The sequence below is a fragment of the Cheilinus undulatus genome, linkage group 8, assembly GCF_018320785.1.
Source record: "Cheilinus undulatus linkage group 8, ASM1832078v1, whole genome shotgun sequence".
In the NCBI taxonomy this organism is placed as follows: domain Eukaryota; kingdom Metazoa; phylum Chordata; class Actinopteri; order Labriformes; family Labridae; genus Cheilinus; species Cheilinus undulatus.
The window spans coordinates 44,326,249-44,350,819 of NC_054872.1; the positions used below are offsets into that span (position 1 = coordinate 44,326,249).

A 24,571-nucleotide genomic window follows, 5' to 3' on the forward strand; every position below is an offset into this window, starting at 1 on the left:
TGTATATTCTCTGTGTATCTAGGTCATAAAGATTTATGACAGTCTAAAAATGGAACTTTAAATCAGCACCCTGAATGAAACTCCAGTACCACAAATAAGAAGCAAGAAACTCGAGTGACTTCCACCAGAAACACATAACACTTCATAAATCATTTGATTTAGATGACGAATAATAAATGTAATTGATGTTTAATGACAGCAGGGATGATTAAATCTGATCAATGGAAACATAAACAGCTGTAACAGAAGAAACTTCTTTCATGTTCAGTTTTCTTTGTTTGGAATAAACCTGACCAGGAACAATCTGTTTTTGATTGAACAAATCACAGACTTTAGATCACACTGAGTTTATGATTCATAAAGACAGAACAATGAGTTCTTCTGTCTTCATTAATAAAATTTAGTCTTTTCTTCTGCACAAAGAAAATCAAACTCTAATGTTGGCTTTGAACAGACAAAACATAGCATAGAGCATTTCCTGTTTACTTTTTTATAATGTACTACCATCATAACATTCATAACATTCAATAAGTAATGACGACTCTAGGAGTGCCAGAGTGGGATGATTTTTGCTTCATGGTGTTGTGGAAGCACAAGAAGGAAATACGTGTTAACAATCAGCTGCTGTCTCGTAGAAGCAGTTTTCATAGACGCATAACATTTCCTGAAACGTCTGCATCATCAAGTAACACTTGAACCATCCACCAACCCCCACCATGACGTCAACAGCCTTGTATGCATGTACATTAACAATGCATTTGGGCATTCAGATACCAAGCGTCTGCACTTCAGTGCATGCATCATACTCTGCATCAACAATGCATCTTCAGTGATAACAAACTCACTTGCCTATCCCTTATAGAAGCAACACATACACCACGGCTCTCTTACTGTGGCTAAGTATCTCTGCATCCTGTGTGCAGTGAAGCTGCTAGTTGTAAGAATCAGCTACAAGCTTAGAGGCTGGATGATAACTCATGTATGTGGGTATGCAGTAGTACTTTTAATCAGTCAGTGTAAAAATCTGTCAAAAGATTAACATTTTTAATCACGATTAATCTCAGAGTTTTTGTAGTTAATCACGATTAAGCTGTTGTTTATGTGTCATTTTTGGATCTTTCTACTGTTTTAAACGAAGGCTACCTGACTGACGGTATGGATACAGACCTGCTCTTGCAGGTAGATTAAAGAGGTAGAGGGCAGTAAAAAGTGAATGTTTGATAACAAGGTTTAAGTAAATCTTGGCTTGTTCACTGAGTTTTCTGTACGTTTTTCAAAGTGAAATGAGTCGTTAAAGAAGTGGTGGACTTTACTGAATGATGTGGCTGATTAGGGACAGCAGGAAGGAGGATATGGGTGTGTCCACTCCCCGCTCCCTCCCAACCCTTTCTATGACGTTCTAAAGATATTTTGGGCGAGATGCACCTCAGCTAAAACTATGAGGTTAGTTACTCTTTAACAGCTTTTCTCCCTCATGTTGTCACACCCACAGAAATATTTAGGCCTATACTTAAGGTTTATGTATTTCAATTGCATATAAAATTTCCATCCATTTGAATGACTTAGATTTAACATAAACAGGCAAATAAACTTTATGTGCTACATATTGAATACATACTGATTAGGAGACAGTTCATTTTTGTTTCTTTTTTTAAAGACATGAAAAACAAAATGGTCCCAAATGAAGAACCATTTAGGAGTCAAACCAAAAAGTGTCCCTAATGACTGAGCTGAGATAAATTATCAGGATCTCTAAAGACAGCCACATGCTCATCACTCGTAAAACTAGCTGATCACATCACTTAACCGTGTTGTGTAACACGTGCCAGTATGTGTTGTGTCTACACCGTGACTAAGACTGTGTAATTTGGCTCCATTTTGCTGTGATGTCACGTACATTTTGCTAGACTCTTCGTGTGGTTATTTCAGGAAACCAAAGCTGGTTAATTCCTGAATAATTGAAAGCTGTTTTTGGATAAATCAGGATGATTTAAATGATAAATTGAAAACAATCAAATATCTGATTAAAACATTACACGATCTGTTCTTGCTATAAAGAAGTCAAATTAATCCATTAAGACAGGATAAGTCATTGTTCCATCTCTGTCATGAATAAACTCAGTTTGATTCAAAGGTTTTGATTTCTTCAATAAACCACAGACAGTTTCTGGTCAGATTTAATCAAATCAGAGAAAAGAAGAAAGTTCAGCAGAGTGACAGCTGTTTGTGTTTTCAGCCGTTCTAATTTATCGACTCCTGCTGTCACAGAGAATCCATTAAATCATATCATCGAAACAGTTGGATAATTTATCCAAAGCCATAATTTCATGTAATGGAGGGTAAAATGTTAGGTTTGTTTGTGGGTAAATCTCTAGCTTTTAATCCATGAGTTGAACTTGCTTTTATTCATGGCATAGATGTTGTTTTATGGAGTTTACACACCATGTCTGAGCAGCCATAAATCACTGTGACCTATATTCATACTCTACAGCCAGTTTAGTTTAAAAGAACACCAGGGAGGAGGAAGGAGGCCTTTAGTGATGCTGCTCTCTTTAGGAGTATAAGGGACCTCAGAGTCATTACCATAAGCTAACCTGCATGAATGCAAAACCTCACCCATCAACCCCGTCCCTGTGGAGAGGTCCAGACCACACCCAGGACTCCCCACTCACAACAAAGAACCACTGCTCATTGTTTTAACCCAGAAATCCCAGTGTGGGGCCAGATAAAGGTCTGTTAAGGACCAGCCTCAGTTTACATGGTCAACAGTGCTGACTGATGGCTAAAACAGACAAATGTTCAAACATTTAACCAAAACTTGAATCTCTGGAGCTGTTAGACCAAGACAAAAGACAAGAATGCAAACTGCAAAGTATGTTCATGTTTCAGTTTTGGGAATAAAACAGTGAGTGTGCATCTGAAACTGAAGAATTAAATTATCAGTTTCTTTGATTGTTGAATATAGTTATGCATCAAAACAGTGTCCAGTTGCACCACCATTCCCTCCACCTCAAAGGCTTTAAGATACAAGTAGCCTAAACAAAAAAAAACAAAAAAAATATAACTCTGTATCACTGTTAATCTGTCTTCTCCATCACTAAACTGTGTGAGGTTTCCTCCAGGAATCATTGATCATCTAACATTCTGCTCCCTGCAATCTGGAGAATATTTCAGTAGAAGTATTTGGTTCAAATGTATTCAAACACAAATGCACAAAGCTCATGTTGTTGCAAAATGTGATCAATTATTTTTTGACATGGCCATTTCAAAATAAACAGTTTAATGTAATCTTAAAAAAAGACTTGTTATAATTGAGTTCACTGCTTCAATTCAATGAGAAACTAAATTGTGAATCTTTTAGTTTAAAAAGTTGAAAATGAACCTGAAAAAGCACATTATTTAAGTTGGAAAAAGTTATTACATTCGTCATCAAAACCTAATATTCTACCTTTGTAAAGTCAGGAAAAAGCAACATAATAGTTTGTAAATTTACAGAAACCCCTTTGTAAATCCACATAATAAAGACGATGTGACAGTTTTGGGCTACAGTCACATTTCTATTTTTTTGCTCAGTCCCAGTATAAAGGGTAATTTGATAAAGGTCTTAACTTCAGCTTTTGTGGAAAAAGCTTTATCTAGCTTGATATTCTTCCATGAAATCAGCTATTTTCATCTGTATAATCTGTACAGTTTTAAGTTTTTAGGTTCCATTATTATACAAGTTTTTTCCTGTAAATGTACGACTTTTGAAACAAGTCTATTCCTTGATAAATTCACAGACCTTTGTTTTAAATTTTCTTTGAGTGGCCCTAACACGCCGTAGTACACTAACATGTCAAAATATCCGAGTTTTTTTTTTTTTTATTTGACACTGTTCAAATGAAAATATACTGACAACACCCCATGTGTGGATGGCAATGAGTCTGTGGCACTCAGTATTGGGTATTTTCTTGCTTTTAAAGACAAAAATATGCATACAAACACCTGCAGCCTGTCTGTTTAACATGAACACATCCGTGAAAAAACATGTGTAAAAGTATATTCGATAGTTCTGCCTTTCTAAAATATGTTAAAACTGTAGTTTTTAAAACATGTACACTTTTAACTGTAGACTATAGAGCAGTGGTCAGTCAACTACAGGTGTGTACAAAAGACCAGTGTTTTTTTTTTTTTTTTTTTTTACAGATGCTGTTGGGGCTCGATTTTAGTCCTGTTGACATGCTGTTGTTTTCACATGTTTATTTTCTTATAAAATATACTTTATTCATAGTCTGTACCAGAGAGATCAGTGACCTTTACCAGCCCTTACTCCATTGAGCCGCCATCAAGAGGAGCTACGACCCCCAGAACCCAGGTGAAAATGTGATATTCCACTGTAAATAAAAAAATACATATCAATCTGAACTGCTCTTGTTGTTAAAAGCCAAACAAAATAGTCAAAAACATTTTTTTTTTTACCAAAAAACCTTTCTATGAACCATCCATATGTGTTCACCATGACTTATTTATATTGAACCAATTTTTCACATCTTCCGCCCCCCTGAAAGCTCTGGTGCCCATCCAAGGGTGTCCTGGACCCCAGGATGGGAACCAAGGACCTATAAAGCAATCAGCTGAGATATTTTAGCCACAGATTTTAGGAGCTGTCCTGTTGTCCATCAATTAGTTTTAACACTAATAAGCTGTGGTGTGATTGGCTACAGGCACATGCAGAATTAGGACTTTCACATTTGTATAAACTATCTCTGATAGTTGTGGAACTTAAAGAAAAGCACCCAAAATACTAAATAAAACCCTTACCCCCTCACTGAATTTACTTACACTCTTGGGGGCTGGATGGGAAGGACTTTTATTGTGAAGAATATAGCTCCATCTCTTTGCAAAATGTCAAAATGTGCTCCATCTCAAGTCCAAACATCCCCATTCCAATTAAAAACATTTGGTTAGAGTAAGAAAATCTATTAAAGTTGGGTTGAAAATTCCTGTGGAGAAGGTGGTGGTGGGATACTAGACTAGGCATACTAGACAGATAAACTGAGATACCATATACTTTTTAGGTTCTACTGGGAAGGGGCACAAAGTGACAATTAATAGACCCTAGTGCAGAGCACCATAATTGTTTCAACACTTGTGCACATCTATGAAATCATACTGGCAGCATATACATGAAAATGGATCATCTGGTCTCACTTTTGAACAACTTCTTGGAAAGATTTACGATCAAATGTGTTTTTCATAGTCAAAATTAAGTTTAATGTGGCCCACACTTCCAATTTACAAATCTACAAAAAGTACAAACATTTCAAAATGTACAAGAGTCAGTGTTTAAAAACAAATCAGTCCTTCAGTCAGTGCCTGTAAACTTCAGCATGTGACCAAGAGTTTAAATAATGCCGCTCTTCCCAAAGTTAAAATTACAAATCAGCACCGAAGAGAAAACCATCCCAAGAATCATCAAGGCACTGAGGCCGATCGCCGTCCCAATAACTGACACTGACACTCTGTCCATCCAGGTCATCACGTACACCAGACACGGCGTGGAGTAAATCTCACGTTCGTCTAGAACCGTGCAGTTCCTGGTTGTGTCTGTGCAGTTACAGGAGTCTGGCACCAGTGTTGAATTCCCCCAGTCCAGATGTCCCACAAACATACCACAGCAGAACCCGTTCCTCTCCACGTCCTGGAGAGACTTCTGGATGTCCTCTGTCTGTTCGCTCAGTGGGATGAACTGCTGTATGTGCTCCTCCACCGCCTTCTGGGCTTCCGTTGTTCTTGAGACGGCTCCCAGCACCACCACAGCCACCAGCATGAAGAACATTTTGAGCAGACCAGTGAAGAATAAGACGAGAAGGCAGCGGCTCTCCATGATTGACCCGTAGCAGCCGAGGAAGCCGAAGATCAGAGTGACGGCGCTGACGTAGATCAGGAGGTCGACCGCTGGGAGAAGATGGTCAGTGATCTGGTAGTCGGTCCTGTGGTTTCTGACGTGGATGGATAACGTGAGGGCTATAAACCCGGCAATGAAGAATAATAAGTTGAAGGTGAACAGAAGGTATTTGATGATCTTGCTGGCACCCATGGCTGTCCTCCTCTTCCCAGCAAATATCCTCTCCAGGCCTCTTGGAGCGTCGTGCTTGAGTATTTTAACGTTCCCCTCAGAGTGGGCGGAGACCTTTAACACATTCACACTTTACTGTTGGGATAGGGAGATCGGTGAACCCCCCCCCCGATACCACAGAACAATGAAAACTGACCTGTGGGGGGTTAAAAAGCAATCCAAAGGTAACACCTCCTCATTTTCTGTGAAACTGTGGATGGGAGAATGGGAGAAATGGGAGAAAATGGAGAGAAAATGCAGAAACAGAAGAAACTTGCAGCTGTTGCTAGGGCCAGCTGTCCTGTACCATGTTGAAGCAGGATTGCCCCCCCAACCTTCCAAGACCTGAATAATGATGCTCCATTATGTTGTGATGTGCAATTTACATGTGCACTCCCACAGTATCAATGACAACATTCCTGTAACTTGATTCTTTTGTGGTTTATTTTCTTTCATTTTGTTCAGATCCAGCTTTGTGACTCTTCTCCTTATGTCTGCCACACTCTGGCTATGTTAACATAGGCCACTTTCAACCAGAATAAAGGCCTAATCTGAATTAAAACACTTCATAAAACATTTTCATGGAATAAAATTCCTAGATCCAGCTCATTCAGAAAGAAATTTTATACTGGTCATGAGGGTGGTTTATGCTGACTGATTTGGATCAGCATCCATGAAAACAGTCTGATGAGTAAAACAAAACTGGACTGTTGCTGGGACAACTTTTTAACGTATAACGTTAAAATAAAAATAATTTAAGGTACAGACATGAGAGAGAAGGGCAATTCAATCTTTTTGTGCAGGGAGGAGTTGAAAAAATAAGCGATCTGATGGTGGTTTTTTTAACAAGACAGTGAGAATATTTTCTTCTATGGCTAATTTCCAGTAGTTCTTTATGACTTTATGCCACTTTTTAACCAATTTTCACCACTTTCTCAACCCTATTTTCCACTTTTGATTGCCCCTTACAAGTCTTGTGCACTTTTGACCTAGTTTGCCTCTTTTTTAGTGATTTTTGTCTCTCTTCATCACTTTTTTTCTCCATATATGCGTCTTAAAACCCATTTCTGCCAGTTTTTAACCCATTTTCACAATTTTGCTGCATTTTTCTTTACTCTTGACCCATTTTTACCACTTTTACTCCTATTTCACCACCATTTCTGCTCAAATTGCTGCATTTAAGCCATTTCACCACTTTTTGAACCCTTTCCACCCCTTCTTCTGCCAACTTTTCCTCCATTAACCCAAGTGTACCACTTTCTGCCATCTGATGCCATTTTTAACCCTTTCTTGTCTCTATTAACCCCTTTTTGACCACTTTTATGCCAATTTTTTCCGGTTTAACCTTATTTCTCTTTTTGTTGCACTAATTTTTGCCACTTGTTACCCCTTTTTAACCACGTTTTATGCCTGGTTTTTTAACAATTCTAAGCTATTTTTGCAACTTTCAACCTATTTTTTTTGCTTCTCTTAACCTATCTCTGCCACTTTAAACCCATTTTTATTCTGTTTTAATTAATCCATCAGTCTGCACAATTGACGTGTGGAGGTAAATAGTTACAGATTAGGGATTTCATCACTGAGCACTGATCCTCTTGCGTTTTATTCAGACTCTAAAAATAAATGAATTGTTACTTTGATAATACTGGTTGTCATTCAGGTTAAAAAAAAAGAATATCTCAGTGATCACAGCTTAGTTCTACAGTGGATCCTGATTTTGCTGACCTCCATGAGCCCCCTAGTTTGGCTGGCAGATCTAAGAGGATCTATGATGTAAGAGTCTAAAACATTGTTTCAGTGAAAATAAAAAACCCCTAACCGTAAGCTCCAGTAACCGATGTTTGACCCTGCTACTCTCTGTGACCTAAACAGCTGGTGAGAGGATGACAGTGCAGTGAGGTGGAAGAACATGTAGCTGATTTGTTGCAAGGAAAATAAGCTCAAAGGCTTTCTGGAGGAAAAATCAAACACTTCAATTTTTTTTCTGTGCAATGCACAGTGAAGCCGACATTGGGTTTTAGCCTTGTGTACACTTAAATGTTTTAGATCATCAAGCATTTCAATAGACATATGACCTTAGTACATTCAAAACACAGTTTTAAATGATGATTTTATTTATTAAGGGAAAGGCTATTCAAACCTACCTGGCCCTATGTGGAAAAAAGTACAAGACCTATTCACTGGTTGTTTCACCCTTTGCAGCAATGACTGCAAGCAAACATTTGCAATATCAGCGAATGATTTTTTTACATGGAGGATTTTTGGCCCACTCTTCTTGGAAGAATTGTTATAATACAGCCACACTAGTGGGTTTTTGAGTATCAAAAACCTATTTAAGGTCATGCAACAACATCTTAATCAGACTTAAGTCCAGACTTTGACAAGGCCACTAGAAAACCTTTATTTTCTGTTTTAAAGCCATTCAGAGGTGGACTTGCTGGTGTGTTTTGTATCATTGTCCTGCTGTATAACCCAAGTGTGCTTGAGTTTGAGGTCATGAACTGATGGCTGGACATTCTCCTTCAGGATTTTCTGGTAGAGAGTAGAATTTATGGTTCCATCAACAACAGCCAGTCATCCTAAAGCAGCCCCAGACCATCACACTACCACCACCATGTTTGACTGTTGGTATGATGTTGTTTTGAAGAAATGCTGTGTTAGTTTTACTCCCGATTTAAGGGTGAAAACACCTTCCCAAAAGCTCTGCTTTTGTCTCGTCAGTCCACAGAATATTTCTCCAAAAGTCTTGGGGATCATCAAGATGTTTTAGTCATGCGAGACAAGCCTTCTTGTTCTTTCGGTCAGCAGTGGTTTTGGCCTTGGATCTCTCCCATGGATGTCAAGTCTCTTTTAGTTAAGTCATGAACTCTGACCTTTACTGAGTAAAGTGAGGAGTGGAAGGTTCACCACTGTTCCAAGTTTTCTCCATTTGTGGACAATGGCTCTTGCCCTGGTTTGCTGGAGTCCCAAAACCTTAGAAATGGCTTTGTAACCCTTTTTACTCTGATAGATGTCACTGACTTTGCTTCTCATCTGTTCTTGAATTTCTTTAGATGTATCATGAAGTTGGGATTTCTGGATTCAGCAGGTCTGGCAGTGATCAGGTCTGAGTGTGGCTGGTGAAATTGAACTCAGCATTCTAAAATATGTGGTAAATCACAGTTAATTCATGACTTAACCAGGGGAGGGCAATTACTTTTCACACAGAGCCAGGTATGCTTGGGTGGCTTTTTTCCCTCAATAAATGAAATCATTGTTTAAAATCTGCATTCTGTATCTACTCAAGTTATCTTTATCTAATATTTACATTTGTTTAATGATCTGAACCATGTAAGAGTGACAAACAAGAAAAAAAGATGGGGGTAAATACATTTTCACATTATTGTGAGGTAAATGGGGATCAGCAAAAGTTAATGCAGGGAGATTGTTTCTACACATTCGCTAGTCACCACTCATTCATAAATCTCTCTCTTCCATGATCAGCTGATTATGGGCTCTCTTAAGTAGTCAACCAATCAGATTCTGCCACAAACTCACCTGACCAATCATCATGCAGCTGTTTTATTTTAAATCTGTCATCCTGTCTTCCACAGTTGTTTCAGTCTGCACGCTGCAACCCTCCTCCACCCCAGCCACCTCCTTTCAGTTCATTAGGCTGGATCCTCACAGCTCTCATCCTGCATACGTCCGTCACCTCCAGAAGTCCACTCCTCATCTGACTCTGCATCCCTCACCAACACCACCACCAGTGGCGGGGGGGGGGGTATCGCATTCCTGTCAGTTACCTCTCTACCCCTTCAAGTACATGAAGTCATCACAATGGAGTCTAATAGCCAAAGACATTGCACAATTCTCTTTGATTAAAATGTGTAAAATAAATCAGTGCTCAAGTCTCTCCTGATTGAAATGGCGCAGAGCAGCTGCTCTTGTCTGAATAGCCTTTTTATGCTAGTGCTCTGTCCTTACAGTGGTAACTAACCCAAACCTCGAACATGACAAAAATCCCCTTGAGGCTAAAAAAACGGATTACTTGTTGAGCTTCTCGGCACACTCACTAAGGTGTATTTCACTTTTATTTGAAGCTCTGTCGTGTAACTCTGATTTTATTGTACTGTAATGCTGGAGCAATGTGGCACTTGGGTAACGTGTAAAGTGAAGGAGATAAATGTGCAGCAGTATGAGTCAGCACTATGAGATAAAGGAAGTGTTGTTAATCTATCAGACATAAACAGGTATAAAAGCGTTCTTGTTGCTGGAGCAGATGAGATCCGGTGACTCACTCACTTCTGCAAATTACAGACTTGAGTCCACTTTATGATCTCATCTCGTAAACATGATGCATCCTGTAACAGCAGCAACATGTTAGCATCTTTTAAAACTCTTAAAGGCTGTTAAAGACTCTCCTGCAGGCAGCTCCACTTTCTCTTCTGCAGAATCCCCCGGCCTGAGCTGCTTTAAACCGTCTGTAGAATAAATATATGCTCTTTTATACCTTCAGTTTGAATAATAATTAAATCTCAGCACAGATCCTAGTGATTGACAGTTAAACATGGGGTCTATCCTTCCTAATATGGTGTTTAAATTAAAGCTGATGAACAGTAATATACACCCAGATAGATTTCTCGATGTTAAACATAATAAGCTCATCCTGAGTAATCAGCGGCACACAGAGTGTCAGAAAAGGATTGATTACTCTCTTAATGAAAGAGGGATGACATTGCTATTTAGGGATGCTACTGATTTAACAACACGCTGCAGCAGCAGTGATTTTCCTTTAAAACATTTTGATTAGTTTTAAAATGGTTTGGAGATTAAAGAGGACGAAACCCATCTGGTATCCATCAGATAGATTTAGGGAGCTAGCATTAATGTCATTCATTTCATTAGACTGAATTGTGCAGTGCATGGATGAGCCAATGCATGCAAAAGTACCAACACATCCTCCTTCCCTGCATCTAAAATCCCTATGTGATGCATTACTTTAAATCTAAAGGTAAAGACACATTTAGGCATTACTTAGCTATCATGAGTGCTCATCAAAGTCCTTAAACCCGTTTTTGAACTCCTGAAAATGTCCTGTTCAAATGGCTGAGCTGAGGACTCAGTTGTTCATCATGAAGTTTTCCTTCACATATTTTTCTGAGTAAAGTCAGTGATGTGTGAGTGCAGCTTGCAAATACTCACTGCAGGTCACATTATGATCACTGGCTTTAGCAGCATGCTCTTAACGTCATGTCCTGCCTACTCCACCTCCTCTCTGGTCTGACGGTGAAACCTCTATCATCAACTAGCAGCCCCAGGGCCACATCAGACCCCCCACAGCTTCCCATCCAGCCCCTGGAACATTATTATACTCAGTCAATGCCAGGTGGAAAAATACCCTGTGGTAGTTAAGGTATCTTTGTTTTCTTTAAATCCCTACAGCTGATCACACGGCTACACAAACGATTAAGAAGAAAATAGTTTTACCAGGAATGATTTCATGTTCGGAAAAAGGAAAGAAAAGATGGAAAAATATGTTGATTCCGTATAATTTACTTTATTTGCTCAGTATGATCTAATATGATGGTGCTCAGGCACAGGCCAGCTGCTTGAGGGGAGGGGTGGGCGGCAATCCTCCTAGTAACTGACTATTTCCATTATCTGCTATTCCATTATCTATTTCCATTATCTATCTCACCATAGCTGCAACCTCCATTTTCTGGATCTTTCTTTATTTCTCCACCCTCTTTCTTGACAACTGACAACCACTTTTGACCATTTTGATAACTTTCTCACAAAGAAAATCTGCATGCACACACACACACCCATACACACACACGCACAAATACCCTCATACACAAAAAGAACAACGTCTTATTGTTTTGTTTTTGTCCATCTCCCAAATGGTAAAAGCCTGCTTGTATGTTTTCTATCTTGTCCTTCCTGTTACACGCCTTGGTCATTGTCTGTATCGTATGTCTTGCATTAAAAAAAAAGGAATGATTTTATGTCTGATGAGAAATCCAACTGACAGCCATCATTAGCAAATATTGCACAAGGAGTAAGAGCTACTCTGACTAGGACTCCGGTTAGCTTTGCTCTCTAAATGTGACAAAAAATATGGAAAAAAGTGGCAAGAATGGGTTAAAATGGAAAAAACTGGTAAATAAAGTGGTAAAGGGGAATAAAAGGAGCAGAAATGGGTGGAAAATTTGGTGAAATGGGATTTTAAAATCTAAAAAAGTGGTTTAAACTGGCAAAAGTTGATTAACTGGGGCAGAAGAAAATTGCAGAAATTGGTTAAACTGGCAACAATGGGCATAACTAATATTGAAATGCAGTTAAAATGGTCATGAAAAGGGTTTTATAGTGGCAATAATGGGTTAACAGAGCCATCAATAGGAAGAAAGTGGAAAGAATTGTTTTAGAAATGGCAAAAACAAGCAGGAAAAAGTGGTGGAAAGGGTTTAAAATTGACCAAAATTGTCTTTAAAGTTGAAGAAATATGCAGAAGATGTGGTGGAATATAATTGAAATGCAAAAAAGCTATTACAGTTGGCAAAAATTAGTGGGAAATGTGATGAAAACAAGTTAAAACGAGGAAAATTGGTGTTGAGAAACAAAAATGGGCACAAATACTACAAAATTGATGAAAACTTGAAAATGATTTTGGCAAAATCAGTTGGGAAAAGTGGTTAAAAACTGGAAAAAATAAATCCTTTCAACATTGGAATAATAGTTTGACACATTATTCAGCTCCACAATGAAGGGACTGTTATTCAGGACACTAGCACCAATGCTACTGATCAAACACACATGCACTGACACTCTCAATAAATCACAGCTGGGGAGGACCCAATCTTTGGGCGTGTAAGGGGTCCAGAAAAATCTCTGTGCAGAATTACTTTTTACAGATTTTTGGATTACTAATAGCAGCATAAATCTCACTAAATGACCAAGTTTTTATTTTACATTTAACTAATTTCATGCACATAATTTCGTAAAAATGGGTCACATATACAATTCAAAATCATTAGAAATATTGTTAGTTCTTTCAAGGCATGTGGCGACCCCCTCCCGGCTGAACTATGGGAGGTTAATTTATTTATTTAAGCAACAAAATAAGGGGAAAATAATCCTGCAGGGAACACATAATCCCTCACTTTATTAGTAGAATCTAATTAAAAATCACAAAATTAAACTAAGATGAAGGTAGGAGGAATTTTAATCTGGATGTTATCAGATCTGTTTGATAAATACAGAATTTAATACCTTAAATTCATTTGGAAAATAAGTTTAATAAGCATTTAAAATACCTCTGTGTTTTTGTTGTTTCTTTGCACAAATTCCTTCTATGTGTAAACATGCTTGGAAATAAACCTAACACAGTTTCTGATTTATTTCACTAAAACTTGAGTTTAACTACCTCCTCTACAAATGTTAGAAAGCTCTTTGTTTCAGGTACTCTACAGTGATGTTTGCTAACAGCTGTTTAAACATTTACATGAGCCTTTTTTATAAATCACTGCTGAACAGCTCACGACCAACCCATCATCATCTTCAATTAACGGGACAGAGTTTAAATCTCAATGCAGCTATAAGGGGGGTCAATGCTAAGGTCCTTTAACATGATAAGATGTTTCTATCCTTTGTTTTTAAATACAAATAGAAGAAAAGGTCACAGATCACACATCATTACAGCTGTAGATGGGTGTAAATATGGATAGATAATGGAAATGATGATAACATGGTGTAAGGCAGTGATTCTAAACTAGTCGAGCCTCAGGACCCAAAATCAGCTCCTCAATGAGAAACTGTGAATGAAATGCTGATTAAAAAAATAGTATAGTTTTAGTATAGTTTGTCCCACATACAATACAGAATGTGACAAATCAAAGAGACAGGTAAAAAGAAGCAGGTTTAAGAAGAGTTTTTGGCCTATTTTATTCCAGGAATCCATCCATGACCCACTGAAAAAGTCAGTGGTCAGTGGACATTTGTGCAGTTTTAAGAAAACTCTGCAAAGCCTCCAGGCATTAGAGCAAAAGTCTCTTTTCTAGACATCCAAGAGTAAGAAGACTCCATAAGAGCTGATGTGTACATATTTTGCTAGTTTAAGGTAATTACTGCCTTAAGTTTCTCACTGCAGTCATTGAAAATGAATTATAGAGATTAAAGGAACACTCTACAAGCATAAATACAGGTTATCACTGCACTGTAGACTTCCAGATTTTCATGGGCCACGGATGTGTGCCTGGGAACAAATGGTGCCAAATTGTCTATGAAACTCTATAAAACATGCATGTTTCATTATTTTTGTTCCAAAAAATCTCCAACATTTGGGTCACAATCCTCATTTAGGAGTTGGTGGTAAGTCCCATGACTCAACCAGCTGAGAATCACTGCTTTAAAGGATAGACTTCATTTTCAGAATTTGATGCATTAAACTTAGACCAGTAGTGATGATGGTGACGTTACTCATACGATATTGGTTGTGTTGGTTTTATGGCATAATGGTGTCTGGTTAACCCGACATTTCTATAACAGCCGTATCTTTCATTTTCACTCTGATATTGGAGAGAATTTGCTGATTTTGCCCTCTGCATGAATAAAAATGGCATTGTTTATCCTGGAAACACTGTTCTCCTGGCATTATTTCCTTTTTTTGTGAGACACTGGGGAAAAAACTAAAGCCTAAGGAGACAGTGGTTACAAATGCATGAAATGACAAAAATTAATGCCTGTAGCTATGCAGATTCAGGAGCAGTTTTATCATCATATTGATAGTGGTGAAGGACTTCATTGTTATTATCCAAAAAATGCTCTCTACAATCTGACCACCAGAAAAATAAAGATGTTTGCTCTAGTATAATCTGAGATCTGTGACCAGAGATTTGTATTCCACATACGAACAAGGAAGGCAAGTTAAAACTTGCCACTGCTGGTAATGCACTGCTCTGCAGCCATCTGGGTGTTAGGAACAGGCGGTGATACAGTAATACCGTATTCTGGTGTATCAAAAATAGCCCTGGTATTGTTTTACTTACCAAGATGATGCCATGTAATGAGTGCATGTTTGTAATAAATGCCTTAAAGATGTGCCCCCCTCCACCAGCAGCCCCACTGCCTGTGTGTGAAGACCTTTTAACATTATTAATAAAGTCCTGTAAATGATTTAATGATGAAGATGCTCTGAGCTATTCTAGAGCATGAAAGACCTTGTAAAGTGAAATCCAAACTAGATATGGTTGCTGTAAACATGAAAACAATGAGATCTTCATAAGACTGAATTCTGGATTTAGACTGTTAGAAAGTTTTTCACCACTTTCCTGGCTGGATTTAATGTGGGCTGGGCCAATATGTGGGCTCATGATGTCATGAGCCCAATGTGGAGAATGACCCCGCCCTCTCTAACAGTCTGTTGTTAGCGGATGTCACTGCCTTTATTGAAAGTTAACAGTCAGTTAAAAGCATCATGACAGAGATTTGAGAAAACAGACTTTGTCTCTTCTCTGGCACAGAACCAGACAGCTGCTCTCAGATCATAAGGTCAGCATTCAAATTGTAACATTTTTAAAATCCGAGTGGATCTTAGTTCTCCTGAGTGGGCGTGGCTTCAGCTCAGTTAACAGACACGCCCACATCATCCTGGAGCAGATTTTACTGCCTCACTTTTCATGATTTTGAAGCTTAATTTTATAAACTTAGAGATGTTTGAGTTGACTGAAATTTGATTTAGTGGTTCTTAACACAGCGACCTGTCATAAAACAAACCTAAATATAGATTTATTTTCACTTGTCAGGGTCTTTAAACTTAAGCGCAGCGTGCCATGGCCTGCCTCCCTGGCCTGGAGCTGGCCATCAACATTGTTAACATCACTGATAAAAATGTAACGTGTTTATAAAAAGGGGTTAACATTTTATAAAGGCTATAATGTGCTACAGCAAAAATATTTATTTATTTATTTTTGGTTTGATAAGAGTGATTATTATTCAGGTTAAAAATAAAATGCTTTAATTGCAGACTAACTTTACAATGGACCCTGATTTTGCTGACCTCCATGTACCCCCAGTTTGGCTGGGCTCCAGAAAGCCCTGCAAACATAGGGTAGTAGATATCGGCAGAAATTTTCATAACCTTTATAAGCTGTATGTCATGCTGATAATATTGTGATTCCCTAAATTCTGCTTTTATCAAAAAAAGCTAAAACATAAAAAAAACAAGACGATCCAGACTTTGGCGCCAGCCATGAGTGCTTTACGACCCTTGGCGTTTATGCCAATTTACGCCTCGAGCTCGAGGCCAAAGATATCTCATCTTTTGTTGTTTATTCCCATTTTTCCCCGGCACAGTAAGAATGAATGAACGAATATCACATTTAATAAGCAGAGCAAACACCAGCTACTGAGATTGTATTCCAACAGGGAACAGGCTGATGATAACGTCTTGGAGAAATGTGAGGAATAAATGTTCATAATACTGATGCCCTGTGTTTCCCATTTCACATGCTCAGGAAGATTACGGCCATTTCTGCTTATTTATGTTACATTAGTGACAGTTCTGCTGGGAATGAGGGTGATAAGACGGCTGAGGACAGACAGGAAATATCAGATCTGAATCAATGCAAGTATCATAACCGTGATGTCATTTACACACTGAATACTATAAGAGAAATCACAAAGTGAAGTCAATCAGGATGCTGCTCTCTGGGCTGTGAGTCGGCTGTTGTAGCACATGCTGTACTTCATGTTTGAAACCAGCTAGTGGAGACTCAAAAACTGAATGGCTGCGGCTGCCCCCCCCCCACAATGCTCTAGAATAGTCTCGTTAAGCTGAAAATCTTAAGAGCTGATTTAACATCCTTATTCCTGTTTTCCATTTCTAATAAAGGAAGTCAGGATCTCCAACAGAAGGAGCAGAGAACAGTCCAGAACATAAAGCACATTTAGTGAAATGTGCCGTTATAGAATAAAGAGGTGGGTGTTTTCCCATATTGACACTCAAACAGCGGTTGTGGAGCTGACTTCCTGCACAATGAATAAAGAGTGTGGGCGGGTGAGAGGCCAAACACGAGAAATTAATCTGCTGGAGAACGGTTTGGAGGTGTCAGAGGAAGACAAAACAATAAAACAAAAGCTAGCCTCATTTTAGTTTCTTATTTCAAGTCCTTTAAAGAGAGTTACAGATGACACTCCAACATTTTATCAGACTTTAAAAACCCTTAACTTTGTTTATTTATTAAACAAACTCACCAACTAACTGTTCCCTTACATCTCTCAGTCTCTCATGAATCAAAACTTCATATTCATATAAAAAAGCAGCTAACAAACTCTGTTTTTAATGAGCCTGTTGTCTTATTCATATTCATCACCAAAATCAACAGAAGACTGAAAAATTCAGCATTTTTTAACTTTAATTTGAGTTAAAACTTTCAGCGATTCACAGATTTTCTGTCCTCTCTTCACAACAGAGAAAATTAAAGCTAATTAAATACTCCACATGCAGCCTGTCGCCCCTTTGTATCAGCTTAAAAACCCCAAATCAACTTCTTTTTCATTTTTATTCCTCTTGCTCAGTACGATTTTTGTCTTATGCACAAAAACAACACTGTATTATCGGGTTTGAGATTTTACAGCAGTTTCCCCTCATCACAAAAACATCACACACACGGCTGCTGTTGGCCTTTGTTTCTCAGCATTTAGGATCCTAGCTCTGAATGAAATAACAAGAGATTAAAATGTAACTGATGGTGAAGGTAAGGTAAACTTCCTTATCTCTGAGGGGTAATTCATAGAACAGCCAGCAGAGAATTAATAAAAACAATATAGACAGTTTCTACAACATACACAGGTTACCGACATGCAGAGGTATGCCACTGCAGTATAAATTTACAGATCAGATTATTAAAGAGCATAGAGGACAGAATAAATCAACTCTCTTATGGTCTTGTTCCACATATCAGTACCATGCATCTGCAAACAGAATGTATTCACAAGAAAAGGGGCGACTGATCAGCAAGGATGGCTTTGCTAATGTTGCTAATTTGCTAACTAATACACACCACATACAGTTAGATTCTTTAATATCTGGGGCAAGATTGGTCTCATCTGGCAAGAACAAAGCAGAAAGTCAACTCAATAGCACAGCAACGCATACCAATGAATAATATGTACTATTCATCCTTCAGGGACACTTACAGTCACTGGTAGGAACTCAGTGGATAACTTCACTCATGGTGCTAAAGTGTCTAACATCAAAAATAACAAAGATCCACTGGAAACATGAGCAAAATAATCCCAGAGATCTCCCTACAACAGTCATAGTCCATCACTCAGGTTTTTGCTGTGTACAACAGCTGTTCTGGGATGTGATGTGGAATCATTCACTCTATGTGATACTGTGTAGTCAACAGAAGTGGAAAAAGTACAAGAGTATAACTACTCAATTAAAGAAGTTTGAGTAAATGTATTTATTTACTCTCCACCCCTGCTTTGGCCTTCCTCATGACTGTGACTCTATAAAGGAGGGACCACTTTTAAAAATTAGTCAATGAAATCTTACCACACATTTCCACAATGCTGTTTGAGTGTTATCTTGATTTTCAGAGTAAGGGGCTCAAAACAGCAGATAAAAGAGAGGTCAAAGGTCTTTTAATAATTGTGCCAAGATATCTGTACCGCTGTACAACTTCCACAAGCTGGCCATGAATAAAAATAGGGGAAAAAGGTGGGGGCTTTTTCAAAAAAAAAATAATGATTGTTTCTTTGGTTTTTGGAACATTTACATTTAAAAAAGAGCGCTCACACCAATCCATAAAATGCGTCACCACAGGTCCGGGATCTGTGTTGTGATTAGTAAGGAGTGATGTAATCACTGAATTGTCAGCAAACTTCACATGTGTCACAAAAAAGCTGTAGATATGAGTTTTAAAAGATGTCATTGTTTCTGTGCAGGCCATTCCAAAGTCATAGTGCCCTCATGGAAAATGCCTGGTCACCTTTGGTTTTAAGCAAGTGGCAACCTCCGGTCCTGAAAAAATAAAGCGCTAAATTGTGAGTGTGATGTGAGTGAGAATGATAGCTAGCCAGCTGACAGGAAGTCAAGCCTGGTGGGCGGGCCGTTAGGTTGATCCAAAGTTTGGCTGAGACAGCAATTTCAATATGGAAGCTGCAGCAGATTGGCTTTAAAAGCTGTTTGAGTCCGCCGATTGTAAGCAGATGGCTGACATCAGACAGAGTTTGTCCAATTCTTTCTACAGTCTATAATTTTAAGTCTCAACTTTGGAATGACCAGGAGGCCCCACTTGAGGATGTAAGGCTGTGGACTGGCACATAAGAAGTCAATAACTCTGAAAAACAGTGTGGAGACCGACCCTTCAGTGCCTTAAAAGTAACAAGCAAAATCTTGAAATCAATTCTAAAATCAACAGGAAGCCAATGTAGAGATGCTGAAATTGGGATGATCAGTAAGAAGACTAGCTTGGTTTGATCATTTATTGACTGATCACTTCATTAGGTACACCTGTTCAACTGCTCATTAACTAAAATATCTAATCAACCAATTACATGGCAACAAATGCATTTAGGTATGGTCAGAAAGATCTGCTGAAGTTCAAAAAAAGCTTCAATAAGGAAGAAAGGAGATTTATGTGAGGCAAATAACAATGAAGGGGTAGTTCTAGTAAATCAGTGGTCTCAATGGTCAGTGCTTTACAATGTTATGCTCATTAAAATAATGAAAACAGTATTGTTTCAAAATACATGGTACACAAAAGGATCAAAACGATATTGTTCTTCATCTCAACGTTGTCTCTACTTTCACTGTAAGCATCATGAAATACAGGAAAATTCAAATGGCTTGGTAATGAGAGCCACATTCTCATTTTGATTCTGATTGTGTGTTTTTACCACAAACTTGTAAAGATTTTGCAGATTTTAACAGTCCAACAGGGATATAAACTTTATAAATGAGTAAATATCCTGCAAGAGATAACACGCTGAACGATTCAGGAGGGACAAATCCAGCAAGGACGCCAGCTGTCATGTGTTCTTTTACCAAAACAAATCGCTGTTTACATGCAGAAATATTCATGCTGGGAGGGCAGAAAGCAGCAAAAAATGCAGATTCTGGTTGAGATCATGTCTGAAAATGGAAGAGAGAAACATACGTAGTTGGAATCGTACTCTGAGTAATCCTTATTGTTTTGATATTCAACGGCTCGAAGTACGTAAGTGGTCTCTGTACAGACTGATTTTCAGACCTGCAATGACGACCATCAAGTCAACTGATACGATGTGCTTTATTCTGCTAAAATAAAAAGACACAGCTTTATTCATGTCTGTCCAGCCTTCCTTGAACTGATGAGAATTGCAGCTTTTCTGGGAAGATCTGGATTATCTTGCTCAACTCGGCAGTACAGGCCTGTCTTTCATCTCTCAAACAGCTCTTTATTTGCAACTATTTTGACCCTTGGAGAAAAGATATGCAACACAACTAGTTTGTTCTAGAACACTGCAGGTGCCAATAGCTGTTTATTGGACATTGCAGGCAGTTAAATAAAAAATAAAAATCTTATTTTGAAAGGCTATTAATGCCAACAAGCATTGTCTCAAAGTAGAAATTCTGTCATAAAATATAGTTTTGAATTTTGGAAATAATTATGTGAAATGTTTTTTAATAGAATTTAACACAGAGACTTCAGCCTAAGACACGCTTCTGTCCTCCATTAGTGGTGCATGTAAAGCAGGACCCACAGAACTATACTATACTAGGAGTTAAATTTATTTGTAGAAAAATACCGACTTCAGCAGATATCTTAGTCAAAACAGGACTGAGCTAGCAAAGCATGTTTATGTTAATCTGTGCTTCCACACTTGAATGGTAGAGAATCACCTTCATGCAGAAATAATTTATCCTAATGGTACGTGCCATTATGGCAATAATAATAGCAAAATAAAACAATGTGCAGTATTGTCCTTTCTGTAGGGACCGTTTATTGCACAGTAACTGAGTGACTATGAGAGTTGTTTCTATTTGAATAATACACTGTCTCTTCCTTTTGCAGTGGTTTGAACCCATCTTTCAGGAAAGGAGCCATCTCTTTAAACTGTCACAGGTCATCACGACTGTTTCGTAATTTGTTATCTTGAATTAGGATGTCATGCTGTGTGACCAGTAGCCCAACCAGTAGGTTGACAGCCAAAAAAAGATCACTGTGTCCTTTAACGCATCAACCCTGTGGGGCACAGTCAAGCTCTAAACATAATTTCTTTCAGGGCAGCCTGGGCTTTTAGAATGTGTGTTGCTGTAATGTCACTGTAATTTTCAAACAGTTATGGGACTATAAAGACAGATGAAAAAACTAAATAGAAATTGCAACTCAAAGATTTTTATTTGACACATGAAACAATGATGACCAAAAATTTTTCTCCCATCTCTTGGGTACCAAAAAGTGAAAAATTAATCTTTCTGTGACATCAAGTCCTCGTAATATTCACTTGCATACAAAAAAACCCATGTGCTTCTTTGTGTTAGCTCTATTTGTACCATTATTCAAAGCATTTCCTGTCTGCAGTGACACAGAGGGACACATCACAGCCTCTCTGTGTCTCTTTCTCACTGTTACGAGCTATTCTGGTCTTCTCCTCTAGGATGTATATGCACAGTTTGACAAAGTATGATGCGATGACAGAACAGCCTGCCATTGGTTGTCATTGTAGGATACAAAATAGACCATTCGGCAGATGTGATTAGCTACTAGGAAGAATGATAGAAAAAAATGATCTGAAAATTGATTAAAAAGACAATCAATGTCAGAGTTACTGGTGAGGATTTAATCTTTAAAGACCCTGGAAAGTTACCAAAGTCCCAGGACTGCTAGAAAAGCTTCTGTAAGAGCTACAGGAGGGTGGATAGCATCATTAGAACGGCAAAAAATAAGGTTTTCAGAGGGAAAAAAAGAAATGGCAACAATTTATGGTTCAAAACTTATCAAGCTGGTAATGACAAAATGAGGAAGAAAAGCTGTTAAAGAGGCAACTTTAGTGTCGTCGCTTGTGGCTTATTCATCCCCATTTATTTGTAATGCCAGAGGCTTCACTGCACACAGTATGCAGACTTACCAAGCCACAGAAAGAGAGCCAAAGAAATAACGTATGTGCTGTTGTTTGCATGAGAAGCAGGAGAGTGATCTCTGATATCAGGTCATCACTGAGGATGCTTTGTTAAAACCTGGTATGGATGCAGCAGTAAAGTGCAGTCCCTTGGTGTTTGAATGCTGAAAACCCATCACTAATGCAGAATGCAAACAGAGCTCCTGAATAAGACATGATTTCTTGTAAAATTGGGTTTCAATTCCTGTAAAATTTGCAGCACATATTTCCTTGAATGTTAAAATCTGATGATGAAAAGCCACAGAAGTAATTTGAGTTCACCCTTCTGCAACCACAAATGTCCGTTAAAGTATTTAAATCCATTTACAAGTTGCAAGATATTTTCATCAACCCTCATAAATGTTGCATGATTAAAGAGTTTGGGAACAGTCACATTAAGGAGAACTTATTCTCCAGGGGTCGTGAATTTCGTTTGAAAATTAAAGAACAATCTGTTGTCGAGCTCTTTGGATGCTGAAGTCCAGACAAAAGTGTGTGAAAATAACTTTATTATTCTTTTTGTTCTGGGTCTCTTTGATCAAATATGCACAGAACAAACCAGTTCTTTGTTGTTGTTCTAGTATATTTGGGGTCATCTCGTTATCGTCTGTGTATATTTCTTGTAGGAGTGTAACTTTTGAACTTTCTCTCTCTTCTGAAGAAAACTTGCTCACCTGTGAGTTGAACCTCAGCTGGCAGACGCTGCAGGAGACGTGCTTCCTCTTTGCGGTGGGCGGGAGGCCGAGGGTATGATGGAGGACGGCTTTCTGCACTGGGTCCATCTGGAGGACGGAGAGAGACACAGAGAGAGGCTAATTAAAGCTGAGCTGAAGCCGACCTGTAAATCAGCTTCACTCCTCCATCGCTCACTGGGCTGTAGCGAGAAAACAGAGCACCTGCAGCTTTTTAGAAAGCCAACCATCCATCTTCAGCTTCAACCAGTGCTCTCTCAATCCGACATTAACAAAGACACATTAAGAGGTCCTATTTTCAGAGTTAGAATAAAGAGGGGTTTATTTAGTGAACATATGCACCTCAGCATTTTTTTTTGTACCCCTGAGCATATATGATGATAAAGCTGATATAAAAGAAGCAGCTGTTGATTACAAAGAAATTACTGTGAAGAAGAAAAGAGAAGTGACATCAGAGGAAATAGAAAGTACGGCCACTGAATCAGCTGAGGCAGAATTTCTTGCATACATTTGATGACTTACAGAGACATGTGTGCACATTGGATGCCGGGAAGTAGATTTAACTAGATGTATTGTTACCTTAACCTGCAGATACCCTTAAAGAAATAGTTACACACAGCATCTTCGTGCCCAAAAATGGACACCACATATGAACAGCAGTAAAAATATAACATATTAATATTTCTCCCCAAAATGTTTGCATTAATTTTCTCACTAACATGATCTCTTATGATCATCATCACATTTTGATTAATTTTCAGGAATTTAACCCTTTAAATGCCGGTTAAAAGACATAAAATCCCCTTGTTGAAATGAAATTATTTTCATACTTATTTTCAAACTACATACAAATTGTATTTGGACATGTTGAAGATGAGCAGCAACTTTGAAATTTATGCGTTATTACTTCAGACTAACCTTGCAAAGCAGATGGATTCGCCTGTTTCTGTGTTTCTCAACGGTCAATCCATCTCACAAAGCTCCCGTCTGAACAGTTTCAGCCCGGTTAGAAAGTGACAGGACCAATCAGCGATGAGGGGCACTACTGTCAGGCCCAGCGGAGTCGTGACGAAAGCAAGCAGCAATGAGAGGTCGGTGCAATTGACCTATGGCTAAGCCACGCCCCCTCCACTCACTCAGACAAACAATGAACATTCAGTGACAGACGCTATTGCAGTTGTCACAGTAGGAGACATTTCACAGGAGGCCATTGATAATTTTTGGACACAGAAAGATCACATATCATCTAGAAGTCACCAAAAAGGTCTAAACTACGCATTGGAGGGATATATTAATCATTTTATTGTTGAGAAGGTCGATAAAAAGCTTCAGTTACAAGCCAAAATTTACAGGTCCCAGTGGAAACATGATAAACCGCGTCTCGTTGCCATCACAATCTCAGACCACAAGATAGAGGATTAGCATCAAAGTGCCACTGGAGTTAAGGTTTTTGGCTCAGAATATGAGAAAAATATAACGGCCTTTTTTACCATCTTTACCAAGAGTGTCTCTGTTAGTTTGGTGCTACAATATTTACACTGAATCATTCAGCATAACGTTTGCCAACCTTTGTTATCTCAGCAATTACAGATAAGTTAATGAAGCTAAACTCCAGAGGTTAACGTTAGTTTAACTAAAGCCCTTTGGA

General features: G+C 38.4%; 1 protein-coding gene across 2 annotated transcripts in view; it reads right to left on the reverse strand.

Moving 5' to 3' along the window:
- znf385d (zinc finger protein 385D) overlaps nucleotides 1-24,571 on the reverse strand; it is a 189,516-nt gene that overhangs the window by 77,096 nt on the left and 87,849 nt on the right. For both annotated transcript variants that reach the window (XM_041792505.1, XM_041792506.1), the window contains exon 3: nucleotides 22,906-23,013. In XM_041792505.1, the coding sequence (XP_041648439.1) occupies nucleotides 22,906-23,013 (108 nt within the window). The remainder of the gene's footprint in view (nucleotides 1-22,905; nucleotides 23,014-24,571) is intronic.